Source organism: Haliotis rufescens, unplaced genomic scaffold (assembly GCF_023055435.1).
Source record: "Haliotis rufescens isolate VD_foot unplaced genomic scaffold, xgHalRufe1.0.p SCAF_2, whole genome shotgun sequence".
Lineage (NCBI taxonomy): Eukaryota > Metazoa > Mollusca > Gastropoda > Lepetellida > Haliotidae > Haliotis > Haliotis rufescens.
The window spans coordinates 20,310,957-20,332,683 of NW_025963890.1; the positions used below are offsets into that span (position 1 = coordinate 20,310,957).

Genomic DNA, 21,727 nt, shown 5'->3' on the forward strand with positions numbered 1-21,727 from the left:
AACACTTGCATGATAACGGTGTTAGTATTTACACCGAAACACTTGCATGATAACGCTGTTAGTATCTTCACCGAAACACTTGCATGATAACGGTGTTAGTATCTACACCGAAACACTTGCATGATAACGGTGTTAGTATCTACACCGAAACACTTGCATGATAACGGTGTTAGTATCTTCACCGAAACACTTGCATGATAACGGTGTTAGTATCTACACCGAAACACTTGCATGATAACGCTGTTAGTATCTACACCGAAACACTTGCATGATAACGGTGTTAGTATTTACACCGAAACACTTGCATGATAACGCTGTTAGTATCTTCACCGAAACACTTGCATGATAACGATGTTAGTATCTACACCGAAACACTTGCATGATAACGGTGTTAGTATTTACACCGAAACACTTGCATGATAACGGTGTTAGTATTTACACCGAAACACTTGCATGATAACGCTGTTAGTATCTACACCGAAACACTTGCATGATAACGGTGTTAGTATCTACACCGAAACACTTGCATGATAACGCTGTTAGTATCTACACCGAAACACTTGCATGATAACGCTGTTAGTATCTACACCGAAACACTTGCATGATAACGGTGTTAGTATCTACACCGAAACACTTGCATGATAACGCTGTTAGTATCTACACCGAAACACTTGCATGATAACGGTGTTAGTATTTACACCGAAACACTTGCAGGATAACGGTGTTAGTATCTTCACCGAAACACTTGCATGATAACGCTGTTAGTATCTTCACCGAAACACTTGCATGATAACGGTGTTAGTATTTACACCGAAACACTTGCAGGATAACGGTGTTAGTATCTTCACCGAAACACTTGCATGATAACGGTGTTAGTATCTTCACCGAAACACTTGCATGATAACGCTGTTAGTATCTTCACCGAAACACTTGCATGATAACGCTGTTAGTATCTTCACCGAAACACTTGCATGATAACGGTGTTAGTATTTACACCGAAACACTTGCATGATAACGGTGTTAGTATTTACACCGAAACACTTGCATGATAACGGTGTTAGTATCTACACCGAAACACTTGCAGGATAACGGTGTTAGTATCTACACCGAAACACTTGCATGATAACGGTGTTAGTATCTACACCGAAACACTTGCATGATAACGCTGTTAGTATCTACACCGAAACACTTGCATGATAACGCTGTTAGTATCTACACCGAAACACTTGCATGATAACGGTGTTAGTATCTACACCGAAACACTTGCATGATAACGCTGTTAGTATCTACACCGAAACACTTGCATGATAACGGTGTTAGTATTTACACCGAAACACTTGCAGGATAACGGTGTTAGTATCTTCACCGAAACACTTGCATGATAACGCTGTTAGTATCTTCACCGAAACACTTGCATGATAACGCTGTTAGTATTTACACCGAAACACTTGCAGGATAACGGTGTTAGTATCTTCACCGAAACACTTGCATGATAACGGTGTTAGTATCTTCACCGAAACACTTGCATGATAACGCTGTTAGTATCTTCACCGAAACACTTGCATGATAACGGTGTTAGTATCTTCACCGAAACACTTGCATGATAACGCTGTTAGTATCTTCACCGAAACACTTGCATGATAACGCTGTTAGTATTTACACCGAAACACTTGCAGGATAACGGTGTTAGTATCTTCACCGAAACACTTGCATGATAACGGTGTTAGTATCTTCACCGAAACACTTGCATGATAACGGTGTTAGTATCTACACCGAAACACTTGCATGATAACGCTGTTAGTATTTACACCGAAACACTTGCATGATAACGGTGTTAGTATCTACACCGAAACACTTGCATGATAACGGTGTTAGTATCTACACCGAAACACTTGCATGATAACGGTGTTAGTATCTACACCGAAACACTTGCAGGATAACGGTGTTAGTATCTACACCGAAACACTTGCATGATAACGCTGTTAGTATCTACACCGAAACACTTGCATGATAACGGTGTTAGTATCTACACCGAAACACTTGCATGATAACGGTGTTAGTATCTACACCGAAACACTTGCATGATAACGCTGTTAGTATCTACACCGAAACACTTGCATGATAACGGTGATAGTATTTACAACGAAACACTTGCATAGTAACGGTGTTAGTATCTACACCGAAACACTTCCAAGAGAACCAACCTTCTTCTAATTATCACTTAAAGAAGTTATTCAACATGTTTCTCTTTTCACATCTGCTTACTTTTTTTAACATCTGTTTTCTATTTCTTTTTTCAACATACTTTACTATTTCAACATATCTTTACTATTTGATCCTATGTTTACTCCCGTTTATTGAGAATATCTCTTTACCATATTTCCCAGGATGCAAAACCGGCATGATATATTTAAATGCTCAGTCTGTCGATGTAAGCTGATAAGGTGTTCTTCGTTTCTTGTAAAAAGATTTGGTGTCATCTTGTGCTAATTGACCCACCGTCAGACATCACACTACAGGATTTACACCTAGGTGCTTCCCGAGGCCAGAAAACAGCGACATTTACTTAGGTGCGTCGCCAAACCTCAAACAAAAAATGTTAAAGTTAAGCTCTCCTCTCTCAACGTGCTGTCCATACAAACTGACAATGGCATTCCTTCCACGAGGTCCCGTCAGGAGAAATGACCAGGTCATATACCTGTAGGGACAGTCGCGTCTCAGTGCTACTGGGGATTCCGCAATCGGCGAGTGAGTGCGAGTGTGAATCGGGTTTAACGCCACAGTATTTCACTTCTGTCATATTTCAATATACACGTATGTGTGTATACTCGATAATGCAGGGGCCATCAAAGCCCCGATTATGATGAGTGTGTGAGTTAAATTCAAATCTTAGCGCTCGCTACTGCTACACCAAAAGTATGAGGACATCTCATTACAGGTCACGTCAGAACGACCTTTCGCGAACTTTGACCGACCAATGAAACGACTAACAGGAAGTCGACATTTGCCAATCAGAAAGTAGTTTACGCAACTCGTCCTTTAAAGCTAATAATTGTGCCCGATGAGCCCTTAATTCAGGAATACGAACACGAAGACGCGCCCAGCCGAGAGTTGCACTTCAATCTATTAACTACTCCGGCCTTGACAAGAAATGAGTGTCCGAAATCAGCGCAAACAGGTTTTTTCTGCATGTGCTGTGAAAATCATGAGAAATTGTACACCATGCTGAAACGGTAAAAAAAAATTATGTTCGTTAAGAAACTTCTAAGCTCAGCAAAATCCGTATAAACTTTGCAAAATTTCTGCTCTTATCAGAAAATAACAATTAGCTATAGGGGTGGTGGTGCCCTGATTGTTGACAGAAATCTGAAATTGTATCGGTTTTTTAGTTTTGCTAGCGATAAGACATATGTAGCCTGCTTCTCAAGTGATACGATTTTGCAGATCATTTGAGTGGATACGTAGCAGACACTCATATACATATGTTTAAAATAAGGGGTCAAGGGTATGGTTTGCTCAACACACACAATAGTAAGAGAGTGAATGAGTGAGTGTGCACATGTATTCAAGGCACGTGACACCGTCACCGCCCTCCCTGTATAATTTGGGTGCCACTGGCCTCCCTGTTTAGTTTAAATGTATTCAATCGGGTCTACCAAAAGACGTACTTGCTGTTTCCCTGTCTGGCGCTCTACATTAAGGGGCTAAAACAAGAACTGGTCGGCTCGGAGACAGTTTACTGTGTCTAAGTGGGGTATTCATGTTAAACTGCGGCATGGCATCTGAGTGAGCTAGCACTATAAATCGGCATCAGTACAGAGTAGTACAAGCAGCCACAGCCACACACGTGCACGCACGTCGCTATATAATGTAAGTACAATAATCTTCGAAGCGCCGTTAAACCCCATTTCACCTCACCTCAATCGGGTCTACTCGGGATATTTGACCGAACGGATGATAATTATACTAGGGGACGTAACTCTTATAATATAAATTGCCTTCTTGTAACTTACTTAATCGAGGTTTTTCATATACTGTTTATAGCACGAATTTAAATAAATTGCAATATTTATGGATTATTGCGAAATCATAAAGTAAAATGCGGCGATAAAAGGTGTGCTGAAAAGTTTGAAAGTATTTTGATCTAAATATGAGCCCTAAAACCAACAGGTGGTGGGACCACGAGAGTGCTATCAATATAACCAGGCACTATAGAAGACGCATAAATTCTCGGACATAACAACAGAGTATAATCAAGCCGGATGTAATATTATCAACAACGTGAACAACACATACATAAATCACCACCAAGAAAGAAACGGACAGGTCATTGCCACGGGGCTACAGATTGTCTACTGCACATAAACCAGGGAGCAACAGAAACACTCTTCAGTTGATTTTATTATATGATTGATTGTCAGTTGAGAATATCTTAAGTTAGGGATATTTTATCTTAAAAAGGAACTGTACTGGCGCTTGGTCAGCACTCAAAGAATACTTCTACATATTTTTGGTTTTGTTTGTTGCTTGTAGTCTTATGTTTCATAATATAGTTTGATTTAAAACTTTTAAATGTTAAAATACATAATTCGCATGATACACAACTGCTGATAGGTATCTTAGAGATCATAGCTTTGAAATTAATATATTTGGATTTTTTTTGGTACAAATGTACATTTCAAACACGTGAAGGGTTACATGGATGCAAATTCGTTTCTAACCCCAGTCTTCATTGAAATTATGGGAAAATTTGTCCAGGTGTACGAAGTGTGAAAATCCAGAAATAATTTACATCTTCTAATTTTGATACTATTATGTCAAGTGTGGACAAATAGGCTTCAAACAATTAGCTTGCTTCCACAATAATGGCATTTCTCATTTACTGAATAAAAGACTGGACGTCAGTGTAAGCACCAGATTCGTAGTAAAAGTAACTGTTTGCGTTAGTTGTGTTTGGGGTTAACATAAAGTTACATATAGTAAGGTAAAACATTCTGAAGGTGACTTCAATGAAGACCACCATACACGTACAGCGCGCAAGTCATTTTAATGTGGATCTAACGTTAAAATCGTCACATATTGTTTTCTCAGCTTGAATTTTGAAGTTGCTGTTTGTTCCAGGAAGAGTGAAGATCTATAAGAAGATCTCGGGGGACAAATAAAGTCATCAAACAAACGACCTGTACACTGAGACCTCATTATGCGATCTTTGGGTAATCATACAATATGTTTGCCCACATTTAACACCTAACGAACAATACAAACTAATATTACGACATGGCGGAGTTTGCTATACACAGACAACCTACGAGAACAAACTGATCTTAGCTAAGACTAGACTGGTGTAACGCTTGACATGGACTTACACATCTCCTCGGTTTTATATAGAGGTCCGTGACTAGTCGAACGCTAAGCTCGCTTTGTTTCATTACGCCATACTTTTGCAGTCCTAGACATTCGTACGCCATTGTGGTTAAGATTGTAAAACGGAGCATATATAGTTTGACACTTACTGTACAAATCTAGCAACCCCTGACACAGACATTAAAGGTGCCTAGTTTATCGAAATGCGCTTTCAATGAGTGACTGAGTGGTTATTGTTTTACGACGTATTTTAGCAATATTCCCGCAATATCACGGCGATGACATCTTATATACATATTTCATACAGCAGCCATTGAATGTGTAAGCTGTTATTTGCCGCTGAAATGTATCTTGTAAAGAAGCATCTTGCATTTTCAGATTAGTTTATAAGTGAGTGAGTTGGGTTAACGCCGCTTTTAACAGTATTCCAGTTATATCACGGCGTGTTAGTTTAATGTGGGAGGAAAGCCCGAAGTGATGCAGGTCTCAGACGTTTACCACTTCGGTGAAACCCACGAGCACGGGTATGGTGCTGACAAACATAGAAACATAATCGGGGCGAACCGGGATTCGAACCCACAATCATAAGTTTCTGGCGTGCCCAAGGGACGCAACTCTGCACAGCGAATCGCGGCGCCTTAGACAACTGGGCCACCCGTGCCCCCAGTTTATAAGTGATATCAATGAATAACTGGAGACGTATCCAGACGCCACAACAGCAGCTGGATTACATGACATGCGACACGTACATTACACATACATAACATGCCATGACCATGCCTTCGTGGCATGACTAGAATTTCAGTAAAGTCATAGAAATGCATACAAATGAAAGGCATAAACAATAAATTCCAGTGTAAAATGTGTATCTTACCTGAGGAGGTCAAGGAAGGTGTCGGCGGTGTTGACTATTTTTGACGAACCAGATCTCTTTGCATCTCCCCCCTTGTAACCAGGCCCGATGCTGACAACGAGGATGATGCCGAGCACGACGGCGGCGAAGGTGGTGATGAGGTAGTAGGCCACGGCCAGACCCCCCATCTTGCCAGACGATCTAGTGTCCAGGGAGGCAAGTCCAGAGATGAGACTGGACACGATGAGAGGAAGAATCAACATCTTTAGCATGTTCATCAGTAAGTCTCCGGGGAACTTGAGGTACATCAACTGTCGGTAATCAAACTTTGGTTCCACGGTCCGCAGCGCTGCCCCGATCCCCACTCCAAGACATAAAGCCAGGATCAGAAGGAATATCAAGAGATTCTTCCTGAAGATGCGCAAAATCCTTCTCCCCATTGAGGGAGGGGGTTCAACAACCTCGGCAGTTTGGATGTCTACGAACGCTGGGGAGAACTTCCCCTTCTCACCGTTGATTTTACTGTCTTCCATTTTGGAGTTGTGAAGTCTAATATTTAATATGATTTGTGTCTGATTTTCTAACAGTAAAGAAATTTCAGGTCAGCTAGACCTGAATCTCGGTTCTCCTTCCGTGGATCGGAACTGTTCCCCGAGTTAAGTCCGTTTGACAAGAGGCGAGCAAGTGGAGTGACAACCGTCAACAGTCACAGGTAACCCCTGGGTAAAGCCGTTACCTGGTGAAACCAACCAATCGACAGTAAGGGTTTCTAATGTATGTCGGTCTACACGCAAGGAAACATCATGGCCACATTTTATTGGCCCTCGGCTTGGATTGTTAAGTCTGAAGCAAATATTGCCCCTGTCGAGAACAAGCACAAGGGCTTGCAAATGTAAATATGTGTACGATAGGCTGACCACGCCGGCTTCAAGGCAGAGGAGGATTCAAAGTGCGAAGCTGTAAACAATAAATTATCATTATAATTTAATATCTCCTTTTCTACATTCCGATAAGGAATAACCTGTCATATAAAGTGAAATAGGACCTACCTGTACTGATGGAAATGAATAAGGGCACACTTAGGTTTAGACACCGTAAAATGATATGCTATCATGGGTTCCCAGCCTCATCTACCAAACACGCTTTGACAACATTGCACACAGACACGTCTCATGCTGACATTTGTATGCGCTATTTCAAATGAACTGACAGTAAAGCTTATTTCCCTATATTTTGCATTGTTCCGTTATTCGAATCCACCAGTACGTATACATGATTTCAATGTCTGCAAGTTTCTTGGTTGAGAGAGTGAAAGATATCATTGCAACACGTACAATACAAAATAACAGTATAAGCTAACGAGTTGCTAACGCCTCAAGTAACAGTGATATATTATGAGCAATCCACCAGCCGTAAAACTATATATTCATTCGCTTACATCTGCATAACCTCACAATGTACATATGAATAAGAATAAATATAAAGATAGTGTATTGCATGCGCTAGATCACAGCGACATATTGTACTGCGTTGAAATTGCTCTTTGTGTGGGTTAGCGTTCACGACTATTATTGCGCACTCGAGCATGTTATATACTTTTGATGATGTCTTAACAGACAACTTTAAGTGCATGTTTAAATATGCCTCGGGCTAGTATTGAGCAAAATGTACTTTAATGTTTCCCTGTATTCATCTTCGATTGTCAAGGGTATTATATCCCCATTCGGTTTTGTTAATAACCTTAGACTCATTTCCACATAACTTCCTTTCGAAAGTGACTCCAACAGTATGCTTGCATATTCAAAAAAGTTAGATACAGACTCCAAATTTAATTAAGTCAGATATAGTCTGCATATTAAAAAATACCGATATGGTCTGTAACATCTCAGATCTATATATCAAGTGTAGTCAGACACTAGACGTGACACAGGATATATTGACGTATAGCCATGGTACTTACACATCAGTAGTCGTGATAAGGATATATTGACCTATAGACATGGTACATACACATCAGTAGACGTGATAAGGATATATTTACCTATAGACATGGTACATACACATCAGTAGACGTGATAAGGATATATTGATCTATAGACATGGTACATACACATCAGTAGTCGTGATAAGGATATATTGACCTATAGACATGGTACATACACATCAGTAGACGTGATACAGGATATATTGACCTATAGACATGGTACATACATATCAGTAGACGTGACACAGGATATATTGACCTATAGACATGGTACATACATATCAGTAGACGTGACACAGGATATATTGACCTATAGACATGGTACATACACATCAGTAGACGTGACACAGGATATATTGACCTATAGACATGGTACATACATATCAGTAGACGTGACACAGGATATATTGACCTATAGACATGGTACATACACATCAGTAGACGTGACACAGGATATATTGACCTATAGACATGGTACATACATATCAGTAGACGTGACACAGGATATATTGACCTATAGACATGGTACTTACACATCAGTAGACGTGATACAGGATATATTGACCTATAGACATGGTACTTACACATCAGTAGACGTGATACAGGATATATTGACCTATAGACATGGTACATACACATCAGTAGACGTGATACAGGATATATTGACCTATACACATGGTACTTACACATCAGTAGACGTAATACAGGATATATATAGACATGGTACTTACAGATCATTCGTCACGATATGGCTGAAATATTGCCGATGTGACGTTAAAATTTAACTCACTCACTCACTCACTTACAGATCAGTAGTACAGGACAGACACACATCAGTAGACGTGATACAGAATATATTGACCTATAGACATGGTACAGACACATACTAGTAGACTTGATACAGGACATATTAGCGTCTGGACGTGGTACAGACACACATAAGTATACGTGATACAGGATATATTGACCTATAGACATGTTACAGACACATACCAGTAGACGTGATACAGGATATATTAGCGTCTAGATACAGCGCAGACACACATCAGTAGACGTGATACAGGATAAATTGCTCTCTAAACACAGTACAGACAACCCATACAAATCAAATTTGGTCAGTACCTTGATGACACATATTCTGTAATACCAGAAAGAGTTACGGACTGAGAAGACAATCCTGTCTCACCCCACTGTGTCATTTTAAAACTGTGTCATTTCAGTGTTTCTAGGTTGTATACAACTGGTTTCTTTTGTGTGTTTCATATACATAGTGTATTTCTGCGTTATAAATCAGTGTCACGTCTTTGTTTTATACAACCGGTATAATTCGTTGAAATACGACTACTCCTTGTGCAGGGAACAGGACGGGAACGTCTAGACCTGCATGCTCTGTCATCTGCCCTGAACTACACCGTGACTAAGTCTACTGTGTGCATTCAAGACAGACATCACCACCTTGGGCCAGAACAGGCCTACACACCACAGTTGTGTTACGTGAACATAACAAACAGATCACACACCACACAATATATAACGGTATTAAAGGCTGTGTATAAAACTCTCTAATATGATTATATCTACATGTTTATATAACGAGATCAAACATTATGTCGACTCGCGTATATGATCGATATTTTCTCGAATAATAACGGAAGTTATTTCCAATAATATTTCACTCTCAAAACACAAAGTATATGATCACTGGACATGTAATGTATTGCTGTTGAACTTCGACATGATTTGAACCAATTATATTCTGACTTTGACAGTGAACCATTTAGCATTAATCTGAATACTAGACAAAGCAGAACACTTACTTGCAAGTACGTCCACCTCAAGCAGCGACCGAATGAAGTGATGACAAAAAGGATCCGACGTCCGTGTCTAATTGCGTCTTGTATTTGCCATAAACCTGCGTACAATGTCAGTCATGACCTGACAATCCTTATTACAATACTGAACCTGCTGGGGCACACTGTAGGATGTGACTTTTCACGGTTTTATTTGGGATAACGAGCACGTCCCGTTGAAGCTAAAGGAACCCTAAATATACCTTAAAATGGCCCCTTGCTGCAAGAACCTGGGTCAAAGGTGATAGACGCGTGGCCAGAAATAAGTGCGGGATTTTTGACATCTTTTCCCCCCAGGTTTTTGCACATGAGCACTTTCGTAAATATAAGGGAGTGTGGGTTTCGTCATTTCTTGGAATTATCATGTTTATAAAACGAATTTCGTCACTTTTTTTTGTATTTGTATTTTAATTTACTCAATATACGTGAAAGTTTAATATTCATATCGTGTACAGGGCCATGTTTTAATGTATATTTTCATTTAACAAAGCAGCAAAGGTGTATTTTGGAGTAACATACAATGCGCATTCAAGTCTGAATGAAGCGAGAAACAATGAGAGATCTTGTGGTCCTCAAAATGTTCAAGCATTTATTTTCATCACAAATGTGTGAAAATACGTGTGAATGATTTACGATATCGTTATGTTCGTGTTCAAACAATGGATCGGATTAAGCGTTGGGGCTCCTTTAATGACTCGATAGTACTATGTCATAAGCACGAGTCGCTGTAAACACTTGAGCCTCGTCAGCCAAGAAGCCTCCTGTACGGGACGACCGCAGTTTGAGACAAACCGCTTATTCATCAAAACACCACGTAACAGCCGGCATTTCGGTAGCCTGGTGGTGAAGGTATTCGTTTGTCATGCCGAAAATCCGAGTTCGATTATCGTCAAAATGCAAAATTTGTGAAGCCCGTGATATTTTTGGAATTTTGCTGGACTAACGCATATAGCAGACCCTGCAGATCCGGGTTAGAAAAGGTCTTCAGTACCCATGCTTGTCGTAAGAGCGACTAACGGGATCGGGTGGTCGAACTCACTGACTTGGTTGATCCCAACATTGCGTGGATCGATGGTGTCAATCACTCGTTTGACTGGTCCAGATTCGATAATTCACAGATCGCCGTCATATAGCTGGAATATTGCTGAGTGCTGCGTTAATAAACAAACAAACGCTCATAACGATGGGTTTGTGCGCATTAAAAGAGACATCCATTGTTCAAATTCTCAAACAGCCAGGTATATATAACTATACAGGGAACACCGGGGACGGGAGGGTGGCCTAGTTGTTAAGCGGTCGCTCGTCATGCCGAGGAATCCAGTTTGATTCCCATCGCCCTACCCACGAATACACTGCACAACAATATAAACCAAATAAAGAGTTGTTAACTAATATCTTGCTGTCATCAGCGATAAGTCCTGCAGTACTAATTGCAGTTAATTACATAGGATTAATTAGTGTTTAATTATAGCACGATCCTAGTGCTGTACAACTACGTTCGAACCCACATACAGATTCATTCTATGTAGATAATTTTACATTGTAGTTTGCTTGAATAACACTGGGGTAAGATGTGTGAAGCCCATTTCTGGTGTTCCCGCCGTGAAAGATTTACGAGTATTGGAAAGCGGCGTCATATTATATTCTCATTCTTAACCTACTCGTGTTATTCCGGGACAAGCCGAAAAGCGACTCGTGCCCCTCTCGTGGCCATTTTTTGCGAACGGGTTCCGTCAGCGCAAACAGGCATACCTAAAACAATTGTCAACTCGTTGCGTAATGGATCACACATTTTCCCAATATATTACATACATTTCAGATGCAACTTAAAGCACATCGGGACGTGCGGAATTATGCAGTATGATTGAACACATTTAACTGTGTCTTTGGTATATTTTTAGATGGAAGACATTTGTAAACTCAAAAACTATTTCTGAGAGATTTTGTCCCCCTTGTGGTCCTGCTACAACTTATATTGTACCCCTCGTGGTCCTGCTACAACTTATATTGTACCCCTCGTGGTCCTGCTACAACTTATATTGTACCCCTCGTGGTCCTGCTACAACTTATATTGTACCCCTCGTGGTCCTGCTACAACTTATAGTGTACCCCTCGTGGTCCTGCTACAACTTATATTGTACCCCTCGTGGTCCTGCTGCAACTTATATTGTACCCCTCGTGGTCCTGCTACAACTTATAGTGTACCCCTCGTGGTCCTGCTGCAACTTATATTGTACCCCTCGTGGTCCTGCTGCAACTTATATTGTACCCCTCGTGGTCCTGCTGCAACTTATATTGTACCCCTCGTGGTCCTGCTGCAACTTGTAATGTAAATTTACAGTTATTATTATGAAAATTGTAAAACAATCCAGCTAACCTCTATGTCCACCAATACAATCTCCTTGTATTTTGTACCCCCTGTGCCGAGGTTCTCGCCCTAAAGTTCTGTTCTGTTCTGATAGCAAAACCTGAGCAGCAAATATATGGCCACGGCGTTTGGAGATGGTCCTTCTCGACTAGCTTGGTATAGGATACTGGTTGAGATTGGAAGTTCATGGTGAAGGTCAAGGTTGCTGGAGCAGAAGTTCTTGGCTCTTTCGGTAAGTGTAGAGATGAATCCAGACTTAGTTTTCCATCTGGCTTCAGCCAATCGTCTGTGTGCTACTCGTTATCAATTACCTATTGTTGTTAATGCCAGTCTGTTAATTACAAAACTTTATGCATATGAATCTAATTAAAATTGGATCTTAGTTCTCACTACCGCTAAACAAAGATCTGAGGACATCCCATTGGGGATAACGTCAGGCCGACCTTTCATCCGACCAACCACAGCGTCGCTTACCAGATCATGAAAGTGAAAGTCGGAATGAGATTTCAAATCATGCAACCTCGAAAACTGTAACACGGGATATTCCGAATAGAACGATAGTTACGGGCTTAACAAATGAATCCGTAAAGAAAGCTGCCTTCTGATTGGCTAATGTCGACTTGGTCGGTCAAAGTTCGCGCAAGGTCGGTCTGATGTGACCCGTAATGGGATGTTCTCAGATCTTTGTTTAGCGCAGCGAGAACTAAGATCTGATTTTAATGAGATTGTTATTCATATATACCTCTCTTCACTTGGTTGTAGTCAGTCCAACTTGATAACGCTGTAAGAATCTACATCAAAATGTCGACTAACGGTATCGGGTGGTCATATCAGGCTCGCTGACTTGGCTAATGCATGTCATCGTATCTGAATCGCGTGGATCGATGTTCATGATATCAATCACTGGATTGTCTGGTCCAGACTTGATTATTTAAAGACCGCCGTCATATAGCTGAGAGCGGCGTAAAACATCAACAACCAAACAAAACAACGGCGTGGAACAGCGGATATGTAATAGCTCGGGATAGGGTTGGCCGTAAATCGGTCTGCAGAGTTGCGTCCCTTTTTAGCGACATCAGCCGCTGTGTGGTCGTGTATGTCGGTAATTTTTAGTTTGTCATCCCGTCACGGTAACATGCCGCGCTATGCATTGTAACTAACATAATGTCCAAAGCGTCGTAAAACACAAGCTGCTTATCTACATTCCAAGTGATATAAAGATGAGTACTGTTTCTTTCGAATTACTAACATCAATGTCCAACCTGATATAATGTGAATGTTTCATTATTTGTTTGATTTGGTTACAAAATAGTTAGCAAATTTTGAGGAACTTTATTTCTGCGTCAACAAGGATAAATTGCGTGATTGTGTGTGTCTGTCTGTCTGTGTGTGTGTGTGCGTGTGTGTGTGTGTGTGTGTGTGTGTGTGAGCCTATGTTTCTTTTGAGAGGCATGTTGCTATGTGTATACACATAAACACATTTGCTATGTGTATACACACGAACACATTTGCTATGTGTATACACGTAAACACATTTGCTATGTGTATACACGTAAACACATTTGCTATGTGTATACACGTAAACACATTTGCTATGTGTATACACGTAAACACATTTGCTATGTGTATACACATAAACACATTTGCTATGCGTATACACATAAACACATTTGCTATGCGTATACACACGAACACATCTGCTATGTGTATACACGTAAACACATTTGCTATGTGTATACACGTAAACACATTTGCTATGTGTATACACATAAACACATTTGCTATGCGTATACACATAAACACATTTGCTATGCGTATACACACGAACACATTTGCTATGTGTATACACATAAACACATTTGCTATGCGTATACACATAAACACATTTGCTATGCGTATACACATAAACACATTTGCTATGCGTATACACGTAAACACATTTACTATCTGTATACACATAAACACATTTATTATGTGTTTACACATAGACACATTTACTATGTGTATACACACAAACACATTTGCTATGTGTATACACGTAAACACATTTGCTATGTGTATACACGTAAACACATTTGCTATGTGTATACACGTAAACACATTTGCTATGTGTATACACGTAAACACATTTGCTATGTGTATACACGTAAACACATTTGCTATGTGTATACACGTAAACACATTTGCTATGCGTATACACATAAAAACATTTGCTATGCGTATACACACGAACACATCTGCTATGTGTATACACGTAAACACATTTGCTATGTGTATACACGTAAACACATTTGCTATGTGTATACACGTAAACACATTTGCTATGCGTATACACATAAACACATTTGCTATGCGTATACACACGAACACATTTGCTATGTGTATACACATAAACACATTTGCTATGCGTATACACATAAACACATTTGCTATGCGTATACACATAAACACATTTGCTATGCGTATACACGTAAACACATTTACTATCTGTATACACATAAACACATTTATTATGTGTTTACACATAGACACATTTACTATGTGTATACACACAAACACATTTGCTATGTGTATACACACGAACACATTTACTATGTGTATACACGTAAACACATTTGCTATGTGTATACACGTAAACATATTTGATATGTGTATACACATAAACACATTTGCTATGTGTATACACATAAACACATTTCCTATGTGTATGCACGTAAACACATTTACTATGTGTATACACACGAACACATTTACTATGTGTATACACATAAACACATTTGCTATGTGTATACACGTAAACACATTTACTATGTGTATGCACACAAACACATTTACTATGTGTATACACACAAACACATTTACTATGTGTATACACACAAACACATTTACTATGTGTATACACACAAACACATTTGCTATGTGTATGCACGTAAGTACATTTGCTATGTGTATACACATAAACACATTTGCTATGTGTATGCACGTAAACACATTTACTATGTGTATACACATAAACACATTTGCTATGTGTATGCACGTAAGTACATTTGCTATGTGTATACACGTAAACACATTTGCTATGTGTATACACGTAAACACATTTCCTATGTGTATACACACAAACACATTTGCTATGTGTATACACACAAACACATTTGCTATGTGTATACACACGAACATATTTGCTATGTGTATACACGTAAACACATTTACTATGTGTATACACACGAACACATTTGCTATGTGTATACACGTAAACACATTTGCTATGTGTATGCACGTAAGTACATTTGCTATGTGTATACACACAAACACATTTACTATGTGTATACACGTAAACACATTTGCTATGTGTATACACACGAACACAATTGCTATGTGTATACACATAAACACAATTGCTATGTGTATAAACATAAACACAATTGCTATGTGTATACACATAAACACATTTGCTATGTGTATACACATAAACACATTTGCTATGTGTATGCACGTAAAGACATTTGCTATGTGTATACACGTAAACACATTTACTATGTGTATACACACAAACACATTTGCTATGTGTATACACATAAACACATTTACTATGTGTATACACACAAACACATTTACTATGTGTATGCATGTAAACACATTTACTATGTGTATACACACGAACACATTTACTATGTGTATACACGTAAACACATTTACTATGTGTATACACGTAAACACATTTACTATGTGTATACACGTAAACACATTTGCTATGTGTATACACACAAACACATTTGCTATGTGTATACACACGAACATATTTGCTATGTGTATACACGTAAACACATTTACTATGTGTATACACATAAACACATTTACTATGTGTATACACATAGACACATTTGCTATGTGTATACACATAAACACATTTGCTATGTGTATGCACGTAAACACATTTACTATGTGTATACACATAAACACATTTGCTATGTGTATACACACGAACACATTTACTATGTGTATACACGTAAACACATTTGCTATGTGTATACACGTAAACATATTTGATATGTGTATACACGTAAACATATTTGATATGTGTATACACATAAACACATTTGCTATGTGTATACACATAAACACATTTCCTATGTGTATGCACGTAAACACATTTACTATGTGTATACACGCGAACACATTTACTATGTGTATACACATAAACACATTTGCTATGTGTATACACGTAAACACATTTACTATGTGTATACACATAAACACATTTACTATGTGTATGCACGTAAACACATTTACTATGTGTATGCACACAAACACATTTACTATGTGTATACACATAAACACATTTACTATGTGTATATACGTAAACACATTTACTATGTGTATACACACAAACACATTTACTATGTGTATATACGTAAACACATTTACTATGTGTATACACACAAACACATTTACTATGTGTATGCACGTAAACACATTTACTATGTGTATACACACAAACACATTTGCTATGTGTATGCACGTAAGTACATTTGCTATGTGTATACACATAAACATATTTGCTATGTGTATACACGTAAACACATTTACTATGTGTATACACATAAACACATTTACTATGTGTATGCACGTAAACACATTTACTATGTGTATATACGTAAACACATTTACTATGTGTATACACACAAACACATTTACTATGTGTATGCACGTAAACACATTTACTATGTGTATACACACAAACACATTTGCTATGTGTATGCACGTAAGTACATTTGCTATGTGTATACACATAAACACATTTGCTATGTGTATGCACGTAAACACATTTACTATGTGTATACACATAAACACATTTGCTATGTGTATACACATAGACACATTTGCTATGTGTATACACATAAACACATTTGCTATGTGTATGCACGTAAACACATTTACTATATGTATACACATAAACACATTTGCTATGTGTATACACACGAACACATTTACTATGTGTATACACGTAAACACATTTGCTATGTGTATGCACGTAAACACATTTACTATGTGTATACACATAAACACATTTGCTATGTGTATGCACGTAAGTACATTTGCTATGTGTATACACGTAAACACATTTACTATGTGTATACACATAAACACATTTACTATGTGTATACACATAGACACATTTGCTATGTGTATACACATAAACACATTTGCTATGTGTATGCACGTAAACACATTTACTATATGTATACACATAAACACATTTGCTATGTGTATACACACGAACACATTTACTATGTGTATACACGTAAACACATTTGCTATGTGTATACACATAAACACATTTGCTATGTGTATGCACGTAAACACATTTACTATGTGTATACACATAAACACATTTGCTATGTGTATGCACGTAAGTACATTTGCTATGTGTATACACGTAAACACATTTGCTATGTGTATACACGTAAACACATTTCCTATGTGTATACACACAAACACATTTGCTATGTGTATACACACAAACACATTTGCTATGTGTATACACACGAACATATTTGCTATGTGTATACACGTAAACACATTTACTATGTGTATACACACGAACACATTTGCTATGTGTATACACGTAAACACATTTGCTATGTGTATGCACGTAAGTACATTTGCTATGTGTATACACACAAACACATTTACTATGTGTATACACGTAAACACATTTGCTATGTGTATACACACGAACACAATTGCTATGTGTATACACATAAACACAATTGCTATGTGTATAAACATAAACACAATTGCTATGTGTATACACATAAACACATTTGCTATGTGTATACACATAAACACATTTGCTATGTGTATGCACGTAAAGACATTTGCTATGTGTATACACGTAAACACATTTACTATGTGTATACACACAAACACATTTGCTATGTGTATACACATAAACACATTTACTATGTGTATACACACAAACACATTTACTATGTGTATGCATGTAAACACATTTACTATGTGTATACACACGAACACATTTACTATGTGTATACACGTAAACACATTTACTATGTGTATACACGTAAACACATTTACTATGTGTATACACGTAAACACATTTGCTATGTGTATACACACGAACACATTTACTATGTGTATACACACAAACACATTTGCTATGTGTATACACATAAACACATTTGCTATGTGTATACACGTAAACACATTTACTATGTGTATACACACGAACACATTTGCTATGTGTATACACATAAACACATTTGCTGTGTATACACGTAAACACATTTGCTATGTGTATACACGTAAACACATTTGCTATGTGTATACACGTAAACACATTTACTAAGTGTATACACACAAACACATTTGCTATATGTATACACATAAACACATTTGCTATGTGTATACACGTAAACACATTTGCTATGTGTATACACGTAAACACATTTACTATGTGTATACACACAAACACATTTGCTATGTGTATACACACGAACATATTTGCTATGTGTATACACGTAAACACATTTACTATGTGTATACACATAAACACATTTACTATGTGTATACACATAGACACATTTGCTATGTGTATACACATAAACACATTTGCTATGTGTATGCACGTAAACACATTTACTATGTGTATACACATAAACACATTTGCTATGTGTATACACACGAACACATTTACTATGTGTATACACGTAAACACATTTGCTATGTGTATACACGTAAACATATTTGATATGTGTATACACGTAAACATATTTGATATGTGTATACACATAAACACATTTGCTATGTGTATACACATAAACACATTTCCTATGTGTATGCACGTAAACACATTTACTATGTGTATACACGCGAACACATTTACTATGTGTATACACATAAACACATTTGCTATGTGTATACACGTAAACACATTTACTATGTGTATACACATAAACACATTTACTATGTGTATGCACGTAAACACATTTACTATGTGTATGCACACAAACACATTTACTATGTGTATACACATAAACACATTTACTATGTGTATATACGTAAACACATTTACTATGTGTATACACACAAACACATTTACTATGTGTATATACGTAAACACATTTACTATGTGTATACACACAAACACATTTACTATGTGTATGCACGTAAACACATTTACTATGTGTATACACACAAACACATTTGCTATGTGTATGCACGTAAGTACATTTGCTATGTGTATACACATAAACATATTTGCTATGTGTATACACGTAAACACATTTACTATGTGTATACACATAAACACATTTACTATGTGTATGCACGTAAACACATTTACTATGTGTATATACGTAAACACATTTACTATGTGTATACACACAAACACATTTACTATGTGTATGCACGTAAACACATTTACTATGTGTATACACACAAACACATTTGCTATGTGTATGCACGTAAGTACATTTGCTATGTGTATACACATAAACACATTTGCTATGTGTATGCACGTAAACACATTTACTATGTGTATACACATAAACACATTTGCTATGTGTATACACATAGACACATTTGCTATGTGTATACACATAAACACATTTGCTATGTGTATGCACGTAAACACATTTACTATATGTATACACATAAACACATTTGCTATGTGTATACACACGAACACATTTACTATGTGTATACACGTAAACACATTTGCTATGTGTATGCACGTAAACACATTTACTATGTGTATACACATAAACACATTTGCTATGTGTATGCACGTAAGTACATTTGCTATGTGTATACACGTAAACACATTTACTATGTGTATACACATAAACACATTTACTATGTGTATACACATAGACACATTTGCTATGTGTATACACATAAACACATTTGCTATGTGTATGCACGTAAACACATTTACTATATGTATACACATAAACACATTTGCTATGTGTATACACACGAACACATTTACTATGTGTATACACGTAAACACATTTGCTATGTGTATACACGTAAACATATTTGATATGTGTATACACATAAACACATTTGCTATGTGTATACACATAAACACATTTCCTATGTGTATGCACGTAAACACATTTACTATGTGTATACACACGAACACATTTACTATGTGTATACACATAAACACATTTGCTATGTGTATACACGTAAACACATTTGCTATGTGTATACACATAAACACATTTGCTATGTGTATACACGTAAACACATTTACTATGTGTATACACATAAACACATTTACTATGTGTATGCACGTAAACACATTTACTATGTGTATGCACACAAACACATTTACTATGTGTATACACATAAACACATTTACTATGTGTATATACATAAACACATTTACTATGTGTATACACACAAACACATTTACTATGTGTATATACGTAAACACATTTACTATGTGTATACACACAAACACATTTACTATGTGTATGCACGTAAACACATTTACTATGTGTATACACACAAACACATTTGCTATGTGTATGCACGTAAGTACATTTGCTATGTGTATACACATAAACACATTTGCTATGTGTATACACGTAAACACATTTACTATGTGTATACACGTAAACACATTTACTGTGTATACACACGAACACATTTGCTATGTGTATACAAATAAACGCTCTGCACTCGGATGATTATCAAACAGTGTCTACTAAGGGACGGAAATAAATGGGATGAATTCGTAGTGTCCAACGAAGAAGGTAATTAATCCTCATAGGGAAATATTTACATGTCATTTACGCTTGGAGGTCATTTTTAAATCTGGAATTATCTTTCATATATTTCGCTACTGATTCTGTTCATTTTCATTATGACGATAAGAGCTGTTGTTTTTGGTGTCTATCACTGCAGTACGTTTGTTTTAGTCTGTCATGAAACGGTCGGCAATTAATTCACGCTTGTTGGGGCCCTTCAATTTGTATTGATAACGTTATCAGGGTTTCAACAGTGTTATTATACAAAAAGAGCAAAAGATATGAGGGCTCGTCCGGGATTCGAACCCGGGACCTCTCGCACCCAAAGCGAGAATCATACCCCTAGACCAACGAGCCGCTCTTACAACGCTTTAGTTCACACAGGATTTTAGCTACACAATGGAGTCTACTTCCGTCACACGCAACTAAAAATCTAATAATAGTCTTGGAGTTTATCCAGTTGTAATAGAATTTATTTACCAACCATAACAAAGACTTAGACTTTTAATTATTTAATATCCC

General features: G+C 37.5%; 1 protein-coding gene and 1 non-coding gene across 2 annotated transcripts in view; both read right to left on the reverse strand.

Annotated features, from left to right (window-relative positions):
* Nucleotides 1-10,155, reverse strand: part of LOC124138837 (excitatory amino acid transporter 3-like) — a 42,529-nt gene extending 32,374 nt beyond the window's left edge. Inside the window, exons 1-2 of the mRNA XM_046505720.2 lie at nucleotides 10,019-10,155; nucleotides 6,239-7,174 (exon numbers count right to left, since the gene is read on the reverse strand). Of these exons, the coding sequence (XP_046361676.2) occupies nucleotides 6,239-6,750 (512 nt within the window). The 5' untranslated portion in view covers nucleotides 6,751-7,174; nucleotides 10,019-10,155. The remainder of the gene's footprint in view (nucleotides 1-6,238; nucleotides 7,175-10,018) is intronic.
* An 11,335-nt stretch (nucleotides 10,156-21,490) lies between these two features.
* Nucleotides 21,491-21,562, reverse strand: Trnap-ugg. The gene has a single exon. It is a non-coding gene; the product is annotated as a tRNA-Pro (tRNA).
* Nucleotides 21,563-21,727: the final 165 nt, after the last annotated feature.